The following is a 24,009-nucleotide window of genomic DNA, read 5'->3' as shown; positions in this document are numbered from 1 at the left end:
CATGAGGAACACCCTGCTCTTCTATTCTGCAGTCCCTGGGTTCCATGCATCATCCTTAATGGCATGCTGGTGTTCATCACTACAACCTCATAAGATTAAGATTCCCCATCTAGTTGTTGCTGTGCCTTTTGAACCCAATCATTCCCAATGTTAGGGCCATAGCTCTGGAGTCCATGTCACATTGGATGCTGGGTGTTCTGGCATTCTTACTGGAGCTGCAAGGCCTATTTCCAGCCCCTAAAAATTGCCTGAAGCCATCACCTGTATTAAGCCTGCTTTACCAGAACTGCCTGTTGGAATGCTTTTTTCCTCCATCACCTTCAGGCAGCTGGGTCGCGTTCTTGATGTGGTTGAACAACATTTTATCACGTATGAGATCTTTGCAGGTACCACCTCAGCCTCAATGACTGCTCCAGTTCTTGCACATTGTAATTATTTATATTTTGAAGGCTATCACCCACCTTTTGATGGATTGGTCCTTGATATGGCATGCAACAGAACACAGTAACAGAGTGAAACACCCCCCCCACATACAACCCATACTCCTTAGCCTTTTCTTCTTCCAAAGATGTCCCGCAAGGCAGCAGAGGTTTAGGATCAGAGTTCTCCTTCTCCTAGATGGGCTACCTTCCCAGGTTGATGAGCCCCATCTATCCCTCACTTCCATCTACAGCACATGCAAAAACCGCCTTCTTGATCTTGAATCCACTATTAGTCTTATCTGCTCAGTCTGCACACAGGGCAAGCCTCTAACTCACCAATGAGGGTTTGAGGCTCATCAGCTACCCTCACCTGGTTTAGCCAGCCAGTTAAAGCTGTTTCTGGAGTGTGGCCACTGTCACATGCTGACAGCTTCTAGGAGCCACAGGTGAGAGCTGAGTGCAGGGTGGGGACCAAAGGTGGACAAGATACCCCAGAAAGCGCACAGCATGCCCCCCCCAGCAAAGGTAGTACCCCTCCCCTAACACTCCATACACTCAGCCTTATAGTGAACCTTGTTGATGATTGAACCTGGAACTTTCTCCATGTAAAGTAGGTGCTCTCCCACCAAGCTGAGCTATAGCCACTACAACTCATTGGCAGTGCCTGTCCAAAACTCAAATCAATGTGTTCCTATTGATACATCAAAATAATTTGAGAAGCAGAAGTTTATTAAATTGGTTCGTTGTAACTACATATTCTGTTGCTTATTTGCACCACTACCTCACTGTGATACTAAACATGAATGTTGTTGCTAGGCTGCAAGCAGAGGGCAAGGGCTGGGGCAGACTTTGGATTCATTTTGTAAATGCATGTTCAGAAAAACAACTGAAGCATGAGTAGCATTGATGCGTATCAGTAGAAGGAAGGAAGCTCTGGATGAGGACAATGCTTGTCCTATCTAATCTAATTATTGTACTTTGCTCAGAAGCTGTACCAGTTGCTAGGCTCTCTGAAGGGATGTAGTGACTCACCCTCTTAACAATTTTCCATTTCCCCCTCCCCCCAGTTTGCTGAATACACACACACACACACACACACACACACACACAGAGCCTTTATCTCACTGTAACTAGGCTATGGTTGAAACATCTCCCTCCATTAGTATTTTGAAAGAGAGAGAAGAACCAACTGTTTTTTCAACTTGCAAACACTTTCTTTGCGATGTGGGATGGAACCACTTCGTAGCACTTCCCATATTGGCCTGGTCTGCATGTCACAATGAACCATAGTTAAAATAAACTATGATTTAATGTGATGGTTTAATGTGATGTGTGCACTGGGCCGTTGTGAATATAAAGTCAAAACAAGCCATTTCTTGCCAGTGGTCACCAGCCAAGTAACTTGTTTATGAACCTGAGTAAAATGCTAGTGTATTGAAGAAGCGCAACACACTTAACTATTTCGAGGGAGCAAAACAAAACACTTCGGATGGAACCATATGTAGTTTGCTTCTGTACTATTTCCAGTGTCTCCCCTAGTTTCAGCCTAAAGATCAATGCGTTACAAAATGATATGTACATGGGAAACAAATGAAGACCCAGTTAAGGCTTCGGCAGAGCAGAGTTCACCTGTGAACGTCTTTAGATTTATCTTCTTTTTTTTAATAAATATTTATTATGATTTTGTATAGTAAAACAAACATCCCAATCAAAAAAGAAACAACAGAAGAGAACAAAGAACACAAACAAAAAACAACAGCGTAACAAACACAGTGTACAACAATAAAAATAAAAAAGAACAAAAAGTAAAGAAAAATTAGTTTTTTCTTTGATTCTTGTCTTCATAACTCTCTTTCCTGACTTCCTCACATCTCCCTTTCCTGCGTTCCCCTTTATTCAAATCAAATTTAGCAGCTCCTTACCCTTTTTCAAATCTTAATCAATATTATACATTCCAACCTATTATGTCTTATATTTCCCCTCCTTATATCCTTTATTTAGTTTCGACATAATTTTACTCTGGCCTTACCCTTTTTTTTCCCTTGAAACATTTTTACATATCTCTTTTTACTATGTCACTGATGCCATATTATCTTTCTATCCAACATCACTTTAACATTCAAACATTTTACAATGTTTTTGGAGATATTCTTTGAACTTCTTCCAGTCCTCTTCCACCGACTCTTCTCCCAGGTCTCGAATTCTGCCAGTCATTTCTGCCAACTCCATATAGTCTATCACTTGCATCTGCTATTCTTCCAAGGTGGGCAAACCTTGTGTCTTCCAATGTTTTGCGATGAGTATTCTTGCTGCAGTTGTTGCATACATAAAGAATGTTCTATCTTTCTTTGGCACCATATGGCCGACAATGCCCAAAAGGAAGGCCTCTGGTTTCTTAGGGAAGGTATATTTAAATACCTTTTTTAGTTCATTATAAATCATTTCCCAGAAAGCCTTAACCTTTGGGCATGTCTTTAGATTTATCGTTGCTGATGTGGTTAGATTGTTGAACCTGGGAGACTACTGTGTAGCCTTGAGCCAGTCACTGCCTTTCAGCCTAACCTACGCCCAGAGTGGTGGAGGTGGGGATCAAATGAAGAGTGGGACAACCATGTTTGCCACCTTGAGCTCCTTGGAATAGAAATAAAATTAATAAATGTAATTAATTAATTAGTTGCAGGTACATCTAATGAAATGAAATCACAAAGACTTATGCAGCAGGTTTCAATGTAATCTTAAGCATTTTGTTTTGAAAAGAAGATTTATTTCATCTTATCATAATGCACACTTTTGCACAGGTTTCTGTCTCTTTATTATTTATTTACAGTATTTATAGCCTGCTCTTCATTGAATGTTTTGAATCCCAGAGTAGGGAACAAAATAATAAAAGTAATACACAAAAAATTACAAAATCATATTTAAAAAATTACAAAATCATATTAATAATAAAAATAATACACAAAAAATTACAAAATCATATTAAAAACAAGTTAACAATTCTGTCACAAAGTGGACAAGCAGCAAAACAACGACAAAAATTAAAATGTCACATTTAACCAAATGCCTAGGTAAAAAAAACCACAAATATAAGACATTCAGACAAGAAATTTTTCCTCATTTGAGATGGTGCAATATTTGAATCTCTATACAGATATACTGAACTTGGTGATAACAGCTATTACATACGTGCTATGACTTTAAAAAGAAATTGTGCAAAGTCTTTTGTTATGCATGGAATTAATTTGTTGGCTGCCATGCATCATGCTGTTTCCTTTCACATAATCATATTGCTGTAACAGGCAGCTAGGATAATTAAGTGAACAGCACAACCCTAGTAAACAGCAATGGATATGATAAGTTGTTTGCAATCTGTATAGTAGTCCATCTGGAATCGATAAGGTGCATACAGTAAAGCTGATCACACGTTTATGACATCAACTATTTTAAATCTCATTAAATATTTGTTCTTTAAAAAAAATATTCACAACACTAGCAGTGCTATCCAATACATGCCTACTTAGAAGTAATTAAGTTCAATGTTTTGTTCAAGTATATTATCTTCTTAACAGAGCAGTTGACCCAAGCTAAATGTAGACTGTTCTGATTTTTTAAATCAGTTCTTAAATCAAACTTTTGTGAATTGGAGGTTTTGATTCATACACTTGGATGCCACTGGGATCCACATTTGTTTCTCTTGGTTTAAATAACAATTTACAGAATTTTTGAATTTTAACAAGAGGGCTGTAATAGCCATGGTCACATGATCTCCTTGGAATCCTGTTTCTTGTGGCTGTGGTGAGAATCTTTGCTTTCATGGTATGTTTCTTTAGCTGTCTCAGTTGCCTTCATGAAGGCAATATGCTCAAAAGGCTCAGTAATTGGAAGGTGAAGGCGTTTATTCCTTGCTGCATTTCTTATTTTATTCTGTAACTGGGTTTCACAGTCCCTGTAGCACCAACAAAAAGTGGCAAAAGGTAATTGGAATTGCTGGCCTACTACTCACCACATTCTTGCCAATGGTGTTGAATATCAAATGTATGTACAGTACAATATCTGGTTCACTGATGTGCATCTTAGTTTCCCTGGGTTTCTGGTGCTTGGTTCCTTTGGAAGGGATGCATCCATACATGGGTTTCCACCATTAAAAAGCTCTTGGTAGGGGGATCCTTCATAGCACTCTGTTGCCTTCTTCCACATAAGTTAATGGCTCCCACTGATAAAGTTTTGGGCGCTGCCGTTGGGGAAAACATAAAGGTAAAATGTGCTCCCTTTCCCCTGACATTGGACAGGTCCCACTCAATTTCCCACCTATGCCTGTAACCTCTCTCCACTCACTACTTGGTTATTTCACTCACTACTTCTCAGTTGCAACTCCTTTGTTCTTTCCTACAGAAGAGGTGTTCATTTTTATAAGGGGGTGGAATCATGAAAAGCTGGGATCCTGCCCCAGATTACCATTAAACGGCCTCGGTCCAGTATACCCAAAGGAGTGTCTCCACCCCCATTGTTCTGCCCAGACACTGAGGTCCAGCACCGAGGGCCTTCTGGCGGTTCCCTCACTTCGAGAAGCCAATTTACAGGGAACCAGGTAGAGGGCCTTCTTGGTAGGGGCACCCGCCTGGGGAACGCCCTCCCACCAGATGTTAAAGAAAAGAACTACCACCAGACTTTTAGAAGACATCTGAAGGCAGCCCTATTTAGGGAAGCTTTTAATGTTTAACAGACCACTGTATTTTAATACTTTGTTGGAAGCCGCCCAGAGTGGCTGGGGAAACCCAGCCAGATGGGCGGGGTATAAATAAATATTACTACTACTACTACTACTACTACAGGACATCCAGTCACTAAATTCGGAAAATAAATACAGCCCATCACACTGATGGACACTTTGCTAGTGTCCTAACTAGTGTTTCAGTGGCTTTCCTTTGATTTTTCTCTGTTCTCGACCTTGATTCTAAAACTTTGCATTGCGGAACTGTTCGACATTGGAACAGACTCCCACAAGAGGTGTTGGACTCTCCTTCCTTGGAGCTTTTTAAGCAGGCTGGGTGGTCATCTGTCATGTTGAGATTCCTGCGTTGCAGGGGGTTGGGCTAGATGACTCGTGGGGTCCCTTTCAACTCTACAGTTCTATGATCCATGATCCAGTGCTGGTTCCCACAAGAAAGCCAGCATTACGGTCCCTTGCTTGAACACCCTTTTGAAAAGAGAAACATAACTGAAGCATTACAGTGGTTTGTTTAAAAAGCTAATTTCAAATTACTGATGTGCGTGAGAAAAATCCCCACCTGCAGTCACAGCTTTCTGCCAGTTTCTATAGCTTAAATCTAGTCAAAATATCAATTCCACCCCCCCACCTTGAAGTAAGTGTGGTACGTCAATGATTCTCTACAAGATATGAAGCATATAAGATTCATATCCTGATGTGTGTGGGTTTTTTTTTTAATGTTATCTTTTTTTAAAAAAATACTTGAGAGAGCTAGGGACATGGGGGTTAGTTTCCCAAATAAATAGCAGAGCAGATGACTGGTCCTGAGGTTAGAGGTTATTTAAAATAAACTCCACTGCCAAAGAAAATTCTCGTGGTTGTGGGAAAATGTTTAAGGGCTTGTTCTGATGACTTTCTGCTTAAGTTGCAGGTCAAAGCAGTAGGAGGCCTGGCTACTTTTTCACTGTGGTGGTGGGACCTTCATTTGGCTGCCGCACAGTAGACTTGGTGTAACCCCCACTAGCTGGCTGGTAACAGTGAGACCTTTTTGAAGCCGTGTAAGAAACCCAGTAGAACAGTATGTTGCTACGGTCTGCTTTTCTGTGGCTTAGATTCTCTACCTATAAAAGAGGAACAAGCCTCGCTATTGTATACATAGCTGAAGGCGTTCATAACTCCTAAAGCCTTCCGTGTTCAACTGGAAAGGAGCATTTGTCAAAGCGCAAAATGATGGCATGCTTCTAAGAAACCTCGGAATTCACTGTAATGGGGTTTCTCAGTCTCTGGTTTCCTTGTGGAGGTAGAACATAAGACACTTTCCCTTTTATGCTATTTTGGCTGCTGAATATATATATGTTCTGTTGTAACTAACAGCTAATCTAGGCCGTTGACCTGGATCCCTATGGTGAATGTAGCAGTTGTTTCTGGGATGGTGAGGGGAAAGGGAGCATGTCTGAGAAAACTGCTGCTGCCACCTTACCAAACAACCTTTTCAGCTTGTTGAGCAGAGGTAGGAATTGGGCTCTGTTGGCTTTGCTCTGTAGCTTTCAGGGAACAAGGGTTTTCACTGCAAACTAGGACTAGCAGTGGAGTCCTCCAAACAAAAAGCTCTATTTCCAAAGTCAGTGTTTTATGATTGCGTAGAGATGTTGGGTGAGGCGCATCCTTCCTGTGGCTGCTTTTTATTTTTCTAGATCCTGTTTATGAGCACTCTGTTAAGTGGCTGAAAGCAAAATGTTTGTCTGGCATATATTCCTTTTTGCCCATCATTACGGCAGTGATTATGTGCAGTGTTAGTAGAAATTATCGGGCTTCTGAGTCACATCCAGATTCCTTTCTCTCATCCTACACCATGTGTATAAAACTGCTTTGCAGTTCAGCTTTCAGCAGTTCCCAATAAATATAATTTGCATGTTCAGCTTGCAAGTCTGAATTAGGGCTGAGGTGGATAGGAAGGTAGATCTAAAAGGGACAAGTGTTTGCTTCCATTGACACAAGACTTAGTTCACACCTAAAATGAAGCCTGTCTGCCTCATCATAGGATTCCCCCCCCCCCCACTTATAAGCAAGTTTTTGTGAAACACTTTTAGCTACAATGGGGTTAAAATGTTTGAGTAATCTTTTTTCTGAGCCTTCTTTGTTAAATAATGTCTTTTTAGGCTCGTTTCCAAACTTTTCATCTTCTGCTTAAAATATATTGACAATAAAACTAGCAGTCAGCTAGCTTCAGCAGAGTGAGATGGTAGAATAGACTTGCAACACTTGAGATTGCAGGTGGCAGAGGGTTTATCAATTTTTGAACCTATATCCAGCACAGAGTTAAGCGTGCTTAAACAGTGGGCCACCATCTGTATTCTTGGGGAAGGGGGGAAAGCCGGGTGGTGCTGGTTAGAAATACATTGTTACAGATCTAGAGTTAGTGAATGTTAGAAATTAGTAAAATGGTAGAATATAGATAATATTTGGAGTATTGAAGGGAAGATGTCAGGCCAGCAGAAAAATTATAGGGTAAGCTTCCTTTCCAGGCCAGGGCCTCACCTCGGATATTTATTTATTTTTATCTGTTAAATTTATACACCGCCTCTGTCAAAAGATCTCAGGGCAGGCATGACAAAAGGTGTTAATGGCTCATCACAGAGAAATCCAGAGGTTCCCAAGGTTACGCTGAGCAAGGGTGTGGATTACAGGGAACATGTCACCTTTTAAAACTAGGCTTGGCATAACAGGCAGAAGGGGAGGAATTGCTTGGCAAGAGGTGTTCAGGGAACAAAGAAGAGGAAATAGGGAGAACTCAATGTGGGTGCTTTGGCAGGCTGACACAGAGGCATAGAGATGTCTTGGAATCAGATGCGGCACTGCTTTGGGGAGCAGTTCCTTCTTGATATGTATTGCTCCGACCTCTCTCCAAAGTAGAGCCAGGTGGAAATATGCGTTGATAAACCATATTTATTAAAGACATGACAGTCTCTGCTGTGTGTTAATTCCCAACGGAAACATGACCCTGGGTAAGCAGCCAGAACCCCCTAGAATCTTTCTGCTGTTCGGCAGATTCTGGGGATGGCACACAACCTTTGCAACAATATATTGTGACTTGATGAGATTCGTTCATAGCTGGTAATGCTTTACTCAGTGGCTTGTGAGCAGTCAGTTATGGAGCACATGCACCACCTGCATTGCTAGAGCATTTTATTATATAAAATTCAGAGAGGTAAAACATTAAAGTGTGGAAATAAACTGTTTTTCAGTGCTTCAAAAATAATCTCCCTTTCTCTTACAAGTGAAACAATAGGTCACTTTTCACACACTTTTATTAACAGTTAAAAAAAAATGTTTTGTGACCTTTGGGCCTTGTATCTGACCTTTGGGCCTTCTGTTGACCATCCCTGTTCTAACATGTTCATCTTAAATTAAAACAACAACAACAAGCATTCAGATACAAATCTCTGTCCTGAAAACCACAAGCACACACGCAAACAAAAACAGATCCATGCATTTAGTACAGGGGGTTTTTTTTACCTGACATTCGAAAACTTTCAGCCATCACATAGTTATAATTAAATTTGGTTTCAAAATCTTAGGCAATAATTAATTTAATAGTTTATAAAATTACCTTCTCCCTGTAAGCCTTCTTGTAAACTTTCAGTTCAAAACATATATAATGTCTGGCATTCAATTGAAATAATTCAATGTCTTTGTTCAGTGCCATCTGTTCCTTCACTGCCGCTTTCTTTTCAGTAAACGGGCTTAATTCTTCCTTCCGTCTGAATCAAGGCATATGGTGCACTGAATTTCAGCTTTTACCACAGATTCTTCACTTAGTTGCAGGATGGTGGTAGACTGTATATACACTGGTTGCTTCTCTAGTTAATGTGCAACTTGATTTTTTGAGGAGTGGGGGCAAATTCAGGGCAGTCCTAATCCCTTGAGCAGCACTGCTGGATGGGGTGCAAATTTGTCAGGGAGAGCCTCTGCTGCTGTGGAGGTCCCTGCTGTGTGCCTTCCAGAAGCTACCGCTCGTGGTGGTGCTTGTATTGAAATACTGCTGAACATTTAAAATTTTTGTTCCTTGATTTTCATCAAAGGAATATTTAATTGAACACAGTGTTGATTAACGTTGCTGCCCTATTTCGGGATGGTGATAGTAGTCTGGAGAAATCAGTATTGGTAAAGTCACTGGATTCAGAACACATTGTCTCTTCTTTCTGTTAAAAGATGTTTTCCGTTTTTACGCCCTCAGAGATAGAACATGCTACTGTATTGCACAGATTCCATAACTGATATGTGCTTTGGAATGTATACGTTTTCCTCTTTTTTTTCTTTTGTTCTTCTTTGTCCTCCAAATATTTGCAATGGTTATTTCAGTTGTTCTGCTTCACGTTGAAATGTATGTTCTTGCAAATACCAGTGTGCTTCCAGTGGGACTTCAGCCTGCTGGAGTACCTTACGCCTATAATGCCTCTCCATGCATTCCATCACAAGTGGATAGGTTGCTGGCTCAAATTTGTTGGCGAACAAGTAGGGAGATTCATGGATCCACTTTAAGTCCCCAAGACCATACACACAAATGTCTCTGACATAATGGCCTGCAAAAGCGAAATAGCAAATTGACAACCCCAGATTGCATGCAACACAGAAAGGGAAATATGTGGTGGACATTTTACATTAGAGGTGGGGAAAGGCAGTTCTGTTGTTTAAGCAAGGTCCCACTAAACCAGGCATAGGCAAACTCAGCCCTCCAGATGTTTTGGGACTACAATTCCCATCATCCCTGACCACTGGTCCTGTTAGCTATGGATGATGGGAGTTGTAGTGCCAAAACATCTGGAGGGCCGAGTTTGCCTTATGCCTGCACTAAACCCTAGGATTCCTTTTTTTTAAAAAAACCACATTTGCTTTTGATCCTTCACAAATACTATCTCTCTGAACATGATCAACAAAGGATGGGACTTCTTAGACGTGCAGCATCCATCATAAATGCATCCAGATCTGTTTCAAAATTAATGCAGATCTTTAAGGAATAAATGAACCCTTTTTCTTATTCACAAACCATGTGTTTCTTAGGTGCAAGCTAAATAAGTTTGGTACTGTATTAAGGTTAGTTTGTCAGATTAGGAATGGGACCCAGGTTAAAATCCCCACCCAGCCATGAAGCTCACTTGAGGTGAGTTGTGATGATAAACTGAGGGGGTGATGATTGTTTATGCTACCCTGAGCGCCATCACTGAAAGCTGGGGGATATAAATAAACACATTGCTGTAAAATTGCTACTGCATTCTCAGCCCATTATATCTGTTCCTACATATGTCAGTGCATGTTGCTTTTTAAAAAATGCTTTGTGAATGAATATTGAGGTACGTATTGGAAACCAATTACTGCTCAACTTTCAGGTTTCCAAATGCATGGAAGTTGTGCTTTCATTGTGTTTGGCCGATGGCTGTCCCAGGGGATGTGTGCTGTGTGCAGTTTATTATATTTACCTTTGCAACCATTGTGGCTTTTCCCTTCTTGATCTCTCCACTTGATAGCACGTATGTTTCCTTCCCACTGTGCATCTGGTGTTGCACCTGGAGCATCTAACAACCAAATTGAAAGCAACATTAGCTGTTATTTTGTTTGAATTCATAGGCCACCTCTCAGTATTGTTACTCCCAAGGGGTGGCTAGCAATCCCGAGCTTTTCTGGACTGGGGGTTCCTCTTCTATTTGCAGTTCCAATATTTCCTCATCCCATGAGATACACTAAATATTCAGCAATCATAGCTCTCTTTAGAAAAGCACTGCGTTTTGTTCTGAAAGGTGGTGGTAGTGCAGGAGTCCTTCATCGCTATGTCAAAATTCAGTGATGCAAGTCCCAACATCTGGAGAGGCCTCTGAAAAATTCTGCCCAATATGAACTTGCATGGTTCAGGGGTGCCAATTATTCTCCATTAGAGCACCACATGTTCCAGAAAGATGTGATCGTGCCTGATGTAGGGAAACTGCTTCAGCATAGGACTGTGGCATAACACCCTTTATAATTCCCCATTGCTTGCAAGGAGCAGCCTGCCAGGAGCTCTCTAAGGAAAAGAAGGAAAGAGAGCTTAGAAGGCTGTAGATACTACTAGAATGAATTCTACTGACTCTGCTATTCCTGGCAGGCAGATAGGAGATGCTGTTGAGAGAGCTTGCATGAGTGAGACCTTTAATTCCAGTCTCCAGTCTCATGCTCATACTTCTAAATCTACGACTGCGGACCCTCATATGGGACAATTCCACCAACCTAGAAAGGGGGTGTCCCACTTAACCAAGGTTTGGGCCTCCCCATTTAGCCTGTGACAGTTTTGTCAAAGGCCATGCCCATACGTTCTACACCCTATGTGACACCAGATGTGTAGCAGGTAAAGAATGCAACTAGATTGACAGAGGGTTTATGGGCACCACCAGTCAGCTGACACCCAGTACTTGCATAGTGCTGGGTGTGGTGCTTTGCAAGCCTCAACACTCAGTTGATAAGCCTTTGGAGACAGAATTTATTTTCAAACCACATGGGCAAAAAATTGGTTGCCTGCCACCATTGTGCTGAAACTTGGCCTATCATCTGGATCTAGTTCCTCCTTATTCCTGTTATAAACATTGCCTAGAACACCTAGTATTGTAACAGTTTGTGGAATTGGTAGACCCTATATCAATACCGAGTGGTTTTACGGTGTTGTTTTTCTGTTTAAAGGTAGAAGAGGCCTGATTTCTATTTTTAAAATATACATTCAGATAGGTCCTAAGGATTGAAAAAAAATCTGCTTTTCCTGCCTATAGTTTTTTATAAAAACAAAAAACACAAGAACAACAACCAATGGGTTGTGTGGAGTCAGGAAAAGCCCCTTAAAAATCAGGGGGTTTTTTCTTTTCATTTCGTACCTGGCAAGTTGACATCACATTTCGGTGTTGAAAACTGTTGGTTTAATATTTGCTCAATACTGAAAGGGTCAAATGATGGGGAAATAGCTTAGGGAAGCTGAACTCACTGGCTCTTGGACTTGAATATTCAAGACTTGGAAACAGTGTTCAGTATAAATAGCTGCTTACCTGGTAGGCGGTTGAGGGTGACCCAGTAGTGCTCATCCGGACTATAGGTATCCCTTGACCATTCAAGCAAATCTCTTGCACGTGTATCAGTCAGTATAAACTCTACAAATTCTCTTGTGAGTACATAGTAGGCACCCCCAAAATAAATAGTCAAATTATGGGGAGGTTCACTTTTCACATTCTTCGTTGGATACACATAAGATTTTTCTGAATGCACATATTCTTTGTAACTCACATGTGTCCGGTATTTCATATGAGGCGGTTGAACAATTCCTGGGGTCATATTTTTACCATTCCATTTGCTTTTGATGTACTGCATAAGTTCCTTATTAGTTTTGATGGGATAATCCTGGCCACAAAGATTAATAACATAATTCCATTGATTTTTTGAGTGAATCAAGTCCTTCATACAGTTGATATCGGCTTGTAATCTGGAAAATCCTGCATAGACAACATTCTCTGTCCTCGAAGCGATAAAAATATTTTCAAAGCAGTTAACCAGGGTTTGCACAGCCGACTTGTAATCCTTTGATGATTTTTTGTCAATGTGTATACAGTAAACATTCTGAGGCACATAAATGGCTCTGAGTAATTTTATAAACATGTCCAGCTCCTTGTGAATGGTGATGATGTACGCGAAGGAGAAGTTGCCTTCTTCTTCTGACAGAGGACTTGTAATGAAGTGAAGTCTCTTCTGAAGTGTCGAGCAGTTGCAAGGCGTCTGTATGCAGGTAGACATTTCTTGCCTGCGGATAACCTGCTGGCACAAGTGGCCAATTTGAGGAGCAGCATCTTTCCCATCAAAGAGGGCCGAGCAAAGCTCATCGGGGTAATCGCCACACTCTGCTAATTCTGGGAGGAATTTTTGCTCATTGCCTTCCTTGGGGATTGTATTCCTTACGTAGACGAAAGCACAGATGATAATGCAACCCACGATGCATATAAAAAAGCCTGATTTTGCTGTCTCAAGTAGGTTCATCTTTTGCACTCCAGTTGTTTTGTTCTTACCATTGTTCAGTGAAACAGCGTTCAGTTGTACCTGTGAGGGGGAGAAAGGAAAAATAGTGTTTTGTTACCTTCACCCTGATGACGTGTTCATTCTGTTAGAGGCAACCAGGATTGAACTTGTGGTGAAATTTTTGTTTCCTGAAAGACAGGCTTAATTGTGGCTTAAGCTTCTGCAGTTAGCTGTAGGTTTTTGTTGAGGCAATTTTCAGTTTTTGTTCCTGGTAAAACCAGACATGATGGTGGAAGGTGTGGTTTTTACAAAATCCATTCTATTGATATCAGCTCAGCAATTCTGCAGTTTCTTTAGGCTGAATATACCTTGTTCCTGGAATGGTGGAGACAGGGTTTAAGTCTGAGAAAAAATGCAATGTCTAATCTTTTAAAACCAGGATCCAAAGAGCTATTTAGTTGCATCTAGCTCTTTTAATTTGTTAATTATTATTTTTTTTGTATCCATACCCCCTCCCCGCCTGCCCTTTGTGCAGTTGCTTTTGCAATTTCCCTGGGTTTACCATTCAGTATTTTGAGGGGTGGGAGCATAGTTGCTGGCTTGAGAGACACAATGCAAAGTCCTGTTGCTTATGTGGGTCTAGATGAACAATTGTCTGGATCCTGGCAGTGATTTATAATTTTTTTTAGCATGCATGCCATCATATATATCAGGCATGTCCAACCCTTCGATCGCAGGGGTGTTCCTGGTCGATCGCGGGACTAATTAACCCCTCCCCCAAGCTCAACAACTTTGGTTAGTCCCCCCCCCAAAAAAGCTCGAAAACTCTTGGCAATAACAATGGGTATATCACTGCCAGTTTTTTTTATACTGGGAGTAGATTGCAGTCTCTTGAAAGCTGGACGTGCCTGATATGTATGATTCACTATTCCTTTACTTAAATAGGTTTTTCTCCAAGAAGAGTAGGGATCTTCTGTTCTAGTAATACAACCAATACATTACCACTTTTACAGCAATTTGTCACTGCAGAAAAGGCTACACTGTTGCCACTGTTGTAACAAAGTTTGAATTAAAACACTTTTATTATTTACATTTTATTAGCACTAAGCGTGCTTTTGAATGCAGTTTATAAAATGAAAAACAGTGTGTTTAACACACTTCAGTGTTTTCCTAGGTAAAGCATTCTAACCCTAGCAACATTGTTTTGCCTTGCCCCACTATGTAAGTTTGATGCTTCCAGACCTATTTTAGCAAAATTGTTTACTATTTCACACGTTTACCTTTCTGAACGTGGTCTTACACAAACTTGACTTCGTTGTAACATCCTATGCTTCTCAGCACAGTGGTATGTTTTCTTGCAGCTCAGAAGTCAAGTCTCTGTCCTTGAAGTCTTAGATGCTGGATATATGCAGTACTAGAGGGGGGAAAATATTTAGCAGAAGGAGCAGTCCGTTGAAATGCTTTGTGAACCTAAATAGGCGGTCAGGCAGTATGGATTTCACCATGTTTTTCCAGGTTTGAAAACTTTATTCAGTAGAAATAATGCCAATATGTAGAATCAAAAATATCATGTCATTGTTATTTTGTTCAGCACTGATGATAATTTGAATTCCTCCTATCTGATCAACAGCCAGCACAGCAAAATCTTTAGATTATATTTTTTTATTTAGCTGGTGTTGTGTGTTTTTTTGTAATATCTAAGCTTTAGTTTTAATCAGTTATACTTATTCAACCTGCATACATATTCTGACTGCAAGCTTTCAAGGGACAACATGCAAAACAAAAATGAAACACATTCTGAAGGCACTCGCAGAAGAAATGCAGCTCATTTTCCTTACCAGTCCATCGGTCTTCAAGTCAGAAGAGTGTCCTTTCCCCCAATTCATTGTGCTGATGAAATCCTTTCTGTGTAGTGCTAGATGGAAGATGCATCCATTTTGCTGCTTACTCCTGTCTCTGCCTTAGTCACACTGCTCTTCTGCGGTGCTGCCTGTGCGGGCCTAAGAAAAACATCAGGAATAGTAGTCCCAGCAGAATAGCGTTTGCTTGGAGGCTCATAGGGGATTGGCTTACTGTGTAAACATACACATGGAAGCAGTCCGGCGTATTCTTAATGCAAGCCTCATGCGTCCACTGAATCTGCAAAGGTTCAGTTCTCGCATCAGGTTTTGGATGATGTGAGGAAGGGGGGGGGGGAGAAGGGGAGGAGGAGGGAGTCTTTGAAAGGTGGGCGCAAAGTTTTCTCAGCAAAACAGAATCACGCTTGCTCTGAGACTGCAGTCTGCTGCCAAGTGACTAACAGAGCCAAGAATAGATTAGCATAATGGACATTATGTACCCTGTTGTGAGGGTTACGAGTGTGTTTAAGGGGTGTTACAGTAGGGAAGCGCTGGCTGTGTCACAGAGCCAGAAAGACTGTGCTATGGTGGATGAGTGATTTTTTTAAAAAGGGAGTAGAAAATTGCTCTGGATTAGGCAGACCTACGGATGATGTTGTAACAACACTGCCACCGGGAAGTGCGTGAGCAGAGCATTGGGGGTCAGCAAGTTCCTACAGTTCACTAAAGGCTTTAAAAGCCTCTGCACATGTAAACATCTCTGAAAAGCAATTTGCATCCATAAGATCCACCCTGCCTACTGAGACAGACTGAAGCCACTTGCATTTGGAACTGACATTTCCCTGCTAGAAGAGGCTAGGTAGGAGGAGAGCCAGCACCAGCTGTATTCAAGGTCAGGCTGTGGCAGGGCACACAAAATGTGACTCCAGACACGTTTGACAGGAAGTGTCACCAGGACATCACGCTACAGCATTTCACAGCTGGAAATAGGGATGTTAAATGCACTATAAGGAGTCTCTATTAGGAGTATATTGCATTTTAAAATGGGGTTTCAGAGGTTTTAGGGGTTTTTGAATGTCTTATGTAGATTTTTCAGTTTCATTGTTCTGTATGGGACAATGACAATAAAGATATCGTATCGTATTGTTCTTCCCTGCTTGCCATGCCACTGTTTCGAACACAAAGTATTGCTGCCTGAGCAACAGCATCAAAAACAGATTGCTAAAGACTCTTCTCCACCTGCCGGTGTCTCTGTTCTGCAGATATTTCAAAGTAAAGGTTTTGTTCTTTTGAGTAGAGATGCTAGGAAAACAACATTGCCCTAATAATATGTCATCAGCAATTCAGAATGAAGCAAAAGAGGAAACGGCCCTAGCAGCACTGATACTTTAGTGTCAGTACATTTGGGTTGACGTGCATTTGCACTAGAATTTTTTCTGAGGCTGCCGTGGTGTGACATTGTGTATCCTGCCATAGTTTTCCTGGCCCTCCTCATAAGCTCCTCCTCCTTTTTATGTTCCTCTTTGAGTGGCATTCCCTGATTGTCTCACACCCATTTTATTTTATTTTTTTTTAAAATAATTTTTATTAATTTTCAACAAACAAAAATACAAACAAAAAAATATATAACCTGACTTCCCCAAACCTCCCCTTCGCTGCATCCTTATTTTATCAATTTTTTTTAGCATTCTTTCATCCAATTCTTAAATATATTTCTTATTAAAGTTTATCAAACTCAAATTTTACAACTGTAATTCCTTGTGTCTAATCCCTTGACATCTTAGCATTCCATAATATTACAAACGTCCTTAAGATAAATTTTAAATTTTTCCCAGTCCTCTTCCACCGACTTTCTCCTCTGGTCTCGAATTCTGCCGGTCATCTCCGCCAACCCCATAAATTCAGTCACCTTGGTCTGCCATTCTTCCAGAGTAGGTAGTTCTTGCGTCTTCCAATACTTTGCCAGGAGGATTCTTGCTGCTGTAGTTGCATACATAAAAAAGGTTCTATCTTTCTTTGGAATTGTTTGGCCAACCATGCCCAAGAGAAAGGCCTCCGGTTTCTTTACAAAAGTCCATTTAAGGATTTTCTTAATTTCATTATAGATCATTTCCCAGTAAGCCTTAATCTTAGGGCAGGTCCACCAAAGATGATAAAAAGTTCCTTCACATTCATTACATTTCCAACACTTGTTGTTGGGCAAATGATATATCTTTGCAAGCTTGACTGGGGTCATGTACCACCTATAGATCATTTTCATTATATTCTCTTTTAGGGCAGTACATGCCGTAAACTTAATGCCTGTGGTCCATAACTGCTCCCAATCAGCAAACATAATATCATGTCCAATGTCTTGTGCCCACTTAATCATTGCTGATTTAACCGTTTCATCCTGTGTATTCCATTTTAGCAGCAAATTATACATTCTAGACAAGTTCTTAGTATTGGGCTCTAGCAATTCTGTTTCTAATTTTGACCTCTCCTTCTGGAAACCTAGTTTCTTGTCCTGCTTGAAAGTTTCATTGATCTGGTAATAATGTAACCAGTCACGGACTTTAGGCTTGTCTCACACCCATTTTATATCCAGTCGTTGATCATTGCAGGTGAAGGCTTCCTGCAGGTACCATCTTATCAGGTGGTCTCCACACAATATAGGAATCAGGCCTTTAGTATGGTGGTACCAACCCTTTGGAATTCCCTCCAGTTAAATATTAGGTGCCCTCACTGTTATCTTTTCAGTACCTACAGAAGACCCTCCTCTTTCAACAAGTCTTTTTAGTAGAGACCTTTCCTAGTATTGGAATTGTTTTAAATATTTTAGTTGTTTTGTCACTTGTGTGTTTGCCACCCTGGACTCTTTAGGGAGGATATAAAGGCAATTAATAATGCCATTTAGTTTTTCTTTACAAGTGATTTCAGTGCACCTTAAAGACTACCAAATTTATTACAACGTAGCTTTCATGGACCACCACAAACAGAAGTCCATTTAAGCTAATGTCACAATAAATGTGTTAGGCTTATAAAAGTGCTATTCAGACTAGACCCTCTGAAATCATTGTACAAATACTCTGAGTATAACTTAGTTGCATAAATCTTTATGTATACAAAGGAAGCTCTTGTTTTTGCTGTAATGCTATTAACACAGATAACACAGAATTTTAAACCGTCTAATTGATAAAGAAGATGATTCCTGTGCTGGATCCAAAGAGGAGGGGCAACAGAAACAAGATGGTTCTGGCTAGTTATTTAACTTCTAGAAACTTAATGAAACAATGCATACAAAAAAAAGGTATCCCTGAAATCATACGTACCCCTTGAAAAATAGAGACAACATTTCACCAACAATAGATATGGTGGAGGGATTATCTATCAGATTTCACCTAGAGCAGGCACATCCAGCTTCCAAGAGACTGCGATCTACTCCCACTATAAAAAAACTGGCAGTGATCTACCCATCAAAGTTGTTGAGCTATTTGGGTGGAGGATGAGCCAAAGTTGTTGAGCTTTTCTTTTGGGGGGGGCCATTGGGGTCCCAAGAACATCCAGGATCGACCAGAGACACCCCGTGATTGACTGGTAGATCGTGATTGACCTGTTGGACGCCCCTGACCTAGAGTTTTGCAGTATCCACCATCTTTACTCTGTTTTTCAATCTCTGATTATCATGTTGTAGAAACTTCACTACTATCAAAGAGCATTTTTCTTTTTATATATATAACATTTGAGTATACAATTGAAGCATATTTTGAGACTTCCTTTTCCTTATTAGCTATTTAGAGGGATTCATGGGCTGAATCTCATAGGATAATAGAACGACACCTGTGTTCAGTTTGTGCCGCAAAGGCACAACAGAGCTGCTGATGGAGTTGGAGCAGATAGAGGTACTTGGAGGTAAACCTTTACAGACCCTGAGTAAAGTACAGCCATTCCTTTCTTACTAACTGCTGCAAGCTTGAGAAAAGTTATTTTGTAATGGTGATGTGTGTATTAATGTTTAATGAGGAGGGGGCCAAAGCTCAGTGGTCAAGCCTGTGCATTGTATGCCATTGGTCACTGGTTCATTCATCAGCGCCTTCACTTCAGGGTTTCAGATAACTACTTCAACTGTTTTTGAAGAGCTACTGTCATTCAAAGTAAACACTACTGTGCTAGATGGAAGCTGTTGTGAGACTCATACAATCTGTAGCTCTGTCAATGATAGATCTTCACCATATCCAGATTTCCTTTTCTGCTTCTTAAAGTATGCATTATGAGTCTCAGGATTAGTTCTCACATTGCGTTTTCCCTAAATACATTGTGTGAAATTTCATGTGTAGATTGTCACTAGCCTTTTGTTGCCTATAGTTCACAGCATGTACACAGTGGCTCAGTTCAGACACAATGCCAAACCATGGTTTGGTGCATAGTCTCTCACACAGGCTCCCCTTTCAATAGTTTTTTTTAAAAAACCCAAAACAAAACAAAACCATCTTTGGCCAGTGTTATGTCAAATTATGATAGTACCTCACCTCCAAATCAGTTTGCAATAAATAAAATAAAATAAAATTGTAAGTTTGCGTTTGCAAATCATAGTTTGGGAGCACTTAATGTGGTTCAAATGTTCTAGTATGTAGAAATTTTTACTGGAATACTTGTAAACTTTTAAAGATAGCAGCATGTACTTACTTGTGTTGTTTGCATTTAACAAGAAAAAAGTAAAGGTATTGAAAACTGCTGACACAAAATTAGGAACCCAAAAAATTGTGGTTGATGCGCAGACATTCATACTTGCTAGAAATAATCACTTGAAAAGCATTAATTACAACTTGGAAACTGCCACACTTCTCTCCTATTTTATTTGCAGTTAGGTACCTATTCATTGTTACTAGTGAACATACCAAACTGATTATTTTTCCACAGAAAAATAAAGCACGAATTTCCCCCCAGGAAACTTTTCACCCCATGTCACAGGCCCGCAGATGTGGTCCTAAGTTGCCAAACCATAGTTCATCATTTCATCTGAGCCCATGTTAGGTGCATTGAGAAACCATGGTTTATGGCAAGTTCCCAGCATCCGTGTACACAGTAAAAGGCATGTGCTGAAGGTTTCATGCTGTTTGCTCCATGTGAAGTGGCACTAACACTGCGCCATGATTCTGGAATAGCTCAGGGTGAGCAACTTTTTAATGTTCAGTGCTCAAAAAACCTGGCTTTGCATATTTTGTAGAACACATAGCATAGCCATAGCCTCATGAATAAGATAAACTGCCTTGTCCACAAAACATAAATCATAAAGCTTGGATAGACCAGAAGGGCATCGGGTCTAGCTGTCTGTCCCAAGACAATATCTTCCACAAATCAGTTTCCTCCACAAATTAAACCACATGCTTGAGAGAGCCGCACACCACAGAGGAAGACTTGCTGCCAGATTCAGGCTGGAGTTTGTTGGGTGGGGGGAGTTAAAAGCAACAGTAATGTGGTGGTCTGAATGGCCTAACCCTGGGGCATATTGTTCATTGCTCCTTCCTGCAGTGTAAGCAAAACAGACCACCATCTTCTCCTTCCCTAAAACATGTTTAAGAACAGGAGCAGTGGGTGAGCTCTCGGAATTCAACAGAACCTGAACACACTTAACCAGTACAAGTGATGGCCACTTTTATTGTCCCTTCCTTTCGTTTTTCAGATGAAATCTTTTCTCTTTTTAAAACCAGTAACTGCAATCTTCCAATGTTGCATCTTTTGGTCATGCGGGATTTTGAGTCTCTGTATCTTTTGAGGTGCAATCGCAACCTCTTCCATTTTCCTCTGCCCTTGAACTTGCCTTGTTAGACCAGTTACCTGAATTTGTTGTTGTAAGGTCTCTTTCACTTCGTTTTCTGTCAGTTCATCTTTACTTGCTGCAGCAGATATCAAATCCAACTTTTGGTTCATCAAGGTCACTTTCTCATCCAGCTGCAGCAGTACAACATTTATTTTGCCAAGGGCATTGGAAGATTGAATTTGGAGAACATTTGCCAAACTTTGGAGTTAAGGACGCCTTTAGCTCTGGTGGGACTGTGAAACAAGTTGATGATTACTTTTGGATTAACTATCTTTTGGATTGCAAATTAAACATCGGGGAGTGGATTACCGGGGATTGGGACAATCTGGCAAAAGAAGATGGAGAAAACTACTGTATGGACTTCCCCGGAGATCCGCTCCCCAAGGAGAAAGGGGAAAAAAGATGCAAAAATCCAGCAAGGGATAAAGATGTGTGCAAGCATAAATGGGTACAGGAAAACCTGCAGAAGGGGTATAGAAAGGACTTGAGAGCCTCAGATATTAGAACACCGGACTGATGGACAGGATACAATGGTGTAACGGCTGACATTATCCGAAACCAGGAAGAAGGGACATTGGATAAAATTAGAATGAGAATTTATTTTTATAAATTACTTTATTTTTGGAACAGATGGGTAGCTGTGTTGGTCTGCCATAGTCAAAAAAAAAAAAAAAAAAAATCCTTCCAGTAGCACCTTAAAGACCAACTAAGTTAGTTCTAGGTATGAGCTTACGTGTGCATGCACACTTCTATCTGAAGTATCTGAAGAAGTGTGCATGCACACGAAAGCTCATATCTAGAACTAACTTAGTTGGTCTTTGGTATCTGAAGAAGTGTGCATGCAAACGAAAGCTCATACCTAGAACTAACTTAGTTGGTCTTTAAGGTGCTACTGGAAGGAATTTTTTTTATTTTGTTTTTATTTTTGGAATTAGTGTAATACTAATGAAATATTAAAATGTGCTCGAAAGGAACCAATTGGCTTTAGCAGAAAGGTTGGAAGGAGTTAAGTTTAAATATGGTTTAAATTTTGAAATTTTAATGTTTTGAAGGTGAGATAAGGTTAAAGAAGTTACTGGTAAACGGAACTGTAAAATTTTCAATGTTAATGATTCTGAAATGAAATGAAGTTCAAGTAATAAGGTAAAATAAGAACATGCAAGAATGGATTGACATTAGATGAAAATTTGAAGTTAGAACATATGATGATGAATTTAAGGGTAAATCAAGAGGGTATGAATTTGCTGAACTAACTTTTAAATGGAATACAAAAAAGGGAGGTGAGAGGAAGTCAGGAAAATAAGTAAATGATCGTAAGAAATTGAAAAAAGGGATTTCCCCCCCCCCCTTGTTTTTTATGTTAAACTTTTGGTTTTTTTGTATTTTTCTGGTGTTTTTCCCCCCTGTTAATTGTTATGTAACTTTTTTTTGTTAAAATCTAATAAATATCATTAATAAATAAATAAATAAAATCAGTAACTGCAGTGAAATATTACTGCCAACTAGAAACCAACAGCTGTAATGCTATATATGTAACACTAGATGGTTATTCTGTTTTGCCTTGTTCAACATGTTTATTCACAAACAAGGATTAACTGTTTAAAATTGTGTTCCAAAAATGCTAATCTCAGGAGTTAGAGGAGGTGACTGACATGGGATTGTTTATGGTAGGGGTGGAAATTGGCTGACTCACAAGGATTTCGATTTTTAAGTGAACCAAAAGAGCCCGTTCTCCAGTTTTAGTTGTTTGGTTTTAGCTCAATACCTACTAAGAAAGAGATTGGCACATTTATTCAAGAAAATGCTTTGGCAGAAAATAAATGGGTAATAGACAGGTGTGAATCTCCACCCCCCCCCAGTAAAATTCTATCTACTCAGAAGTAAGTCCTGTTAAGTTCAAGAGTAAGCAGATATTGGATTGCACTGTAAGTGACCCTGATTTTGAAGCAGGTTGTAATTTAAATTTTTAAAAAAACACCATAAAGTTTAGAAATAATAAACTCACCCTCTGCTGGAAAAGGCAGACTGTTTGGAGCCAAATTTGAGAAATGAGAGAGAAAATTCTCAGGATCCATTACCCTTCAGGCAGATTCAGACTTCCCTTTCTCATGCGGTCCTTCCCTTTCTCATGTGGAGACCTTCCATCACATGAAGGTAGTTAATAATTAACGTGAAATGTTTGTATTTTAGGATTAGTTTTCCTTAACCACTTAAGTCCCGTGATTTTGGATTCAGCAGCAATAATGTTCTGGATGACATAATTAAAAATAGCTTGTGTTTTTCAGGATTTTGTTGTTGTTGTTGTTCAGACAGCCTTTTAAGGCAGTGAAACCAGTCTTTTTACATGAGATCTGTAGATAAAGCATTGCTGTTGATTATAAATAGTATTGGTATGGCTTTAACCTCTAGGCTGCTAGCAGAGTACAGTGAACAATGTGAAAAAATCTTGTGCTTTTCTTTTTCTTTTTTTAACTCTCCGGTTGCTGAAACTTTCCACTTGATGACAGGCATGTGAGAGGAGTGTAAGGATTTTTTGCCTACCAGGGAGGAGTGATGAAATAATGAATCAGGCTGAGGAATCTGGCTTTGTGCCTTCCTCCCAATCTAAATAATTTCACTTCTTTCATCATCTTAATGTGTGAAGGCTTTTGTGTTTCATTTAAGTGGTTGGTTTGGAAGTTTAAATAATGAATTGAGAGCTGCAGGACGCATGGAGTGGGGGAAAAGAAATTTTAAAGGGTCTCTGTGCAGAATTCTGTAGCTTTGTTCTAATTCTAAGTTTTAACTAAAGCTGTTCTAATAATAATAATAATAATAATAATAATAATAATAATAATATGGGTAGACATTTGGATGCAATCAGGAGGAGCCATGCACATACGGAAATGGATTTCTATGTGCATATTCCTAGCTGCCTAGAAAAGCACATATGCAATTAGGTGGGAGCGGGGTGCCCATTCTCCCCAGTTCAGCTGTTAGGGCCATGCACTGAGCCCTGTTCTAAAATCAGAAATTGTTCCTATAAACTGTCTGGGGGGCAGCAAGGTTTTGATTTAATCCCCTACCATTCCTGCTTCATTAAACACTTGATCATTGTGCTTTTTTTGGAAGAGTGCTTCATTCACACAGTGAGATTGAGCCTTTCAGGAATACTCAAGTTATTTTAGAGAAGTGCTATTGTGCACGTGTAACACTGAAATTTTGATTAATGGTTTTTTTAAA

The 24,009-nt window shown here is 40.0% G+C and overlaps 2 protein-coding genes across 4 annotated transcripts in view; one reads left to right on the top strand and one right to left on the bottom strand.

Annotated features, from left to right (window-relative positions):
- Positions 1-24,009, top strand: part of RTF2 (replication termination factor 2) — a 59,575-nt gene that overhangs the window by 15,731 nt on the left and 19,835 nt on the right. The gene's annotated exons all lie outside the window — the stretch shown is intronic.
- On the bottom strand, positions 8,300-23,175 carry LOC309344963 (beta-1,3-galactosyl-O-glycosyl-glycoprotein beta-1,6-N-acetylglucosaminyltransferase 7-like). Of its 3 annotated transcripts, XM_081867918.1 has the most exons (5): positions 22,793-23,175; positions 14,430-15,149; positions 12,192-13,230; positions 10,608-10,703; positions 8,300-9,713 (listed from the first exon to the last, which is right to left on the bottom strand). In XM_081867918.1, exons 3-5 carry the CDS (start codon positions 13,168-13,170, stop codon positions 9,484-9,486), a joined length of 1,305 nt encoding a protein of 434 aa, XP_081724044.1. In that variant the 5' UTR covers positions 13,171-13,230; positions 14,430-15,149; positions 22,793-23,175; the 3' UTR covers positions 8,300-9,483. The 3 variants fall into 3 exon arrangements, with proteins under 3 accessions (XP_081724044.1, XP_081724043.1, XP_081724045.1); XM_081867917.1 differs by lacking the exon at positions 22,793-23,175 and having other exon boundaries at positions 14,430-15,697; XM_081867919.1 differs by lacking the exons at positions 8,300-9,713; positions 10,608-10,703; positions 22,793-23,175 and adding an exon at positions 10,727-11,185 and having other exon boundaries at positions 14,430-16,261.

Source organism: Podarcis erhardii, assembly GCF_964252035.2.
Source record: "Podarcis erhardii genome assembly, chromosome: 6".
In the NCBI taxonomy this organism is placed as follows: Eukaryota; Metazoa; Chordata; class Lepidosauria; order Squamata; family Lacertidae; genus Podarcis; species Podarcis erhardii.
This window is presented reverse-complemented; position numbering and strand designations above follow the sequence as displayed.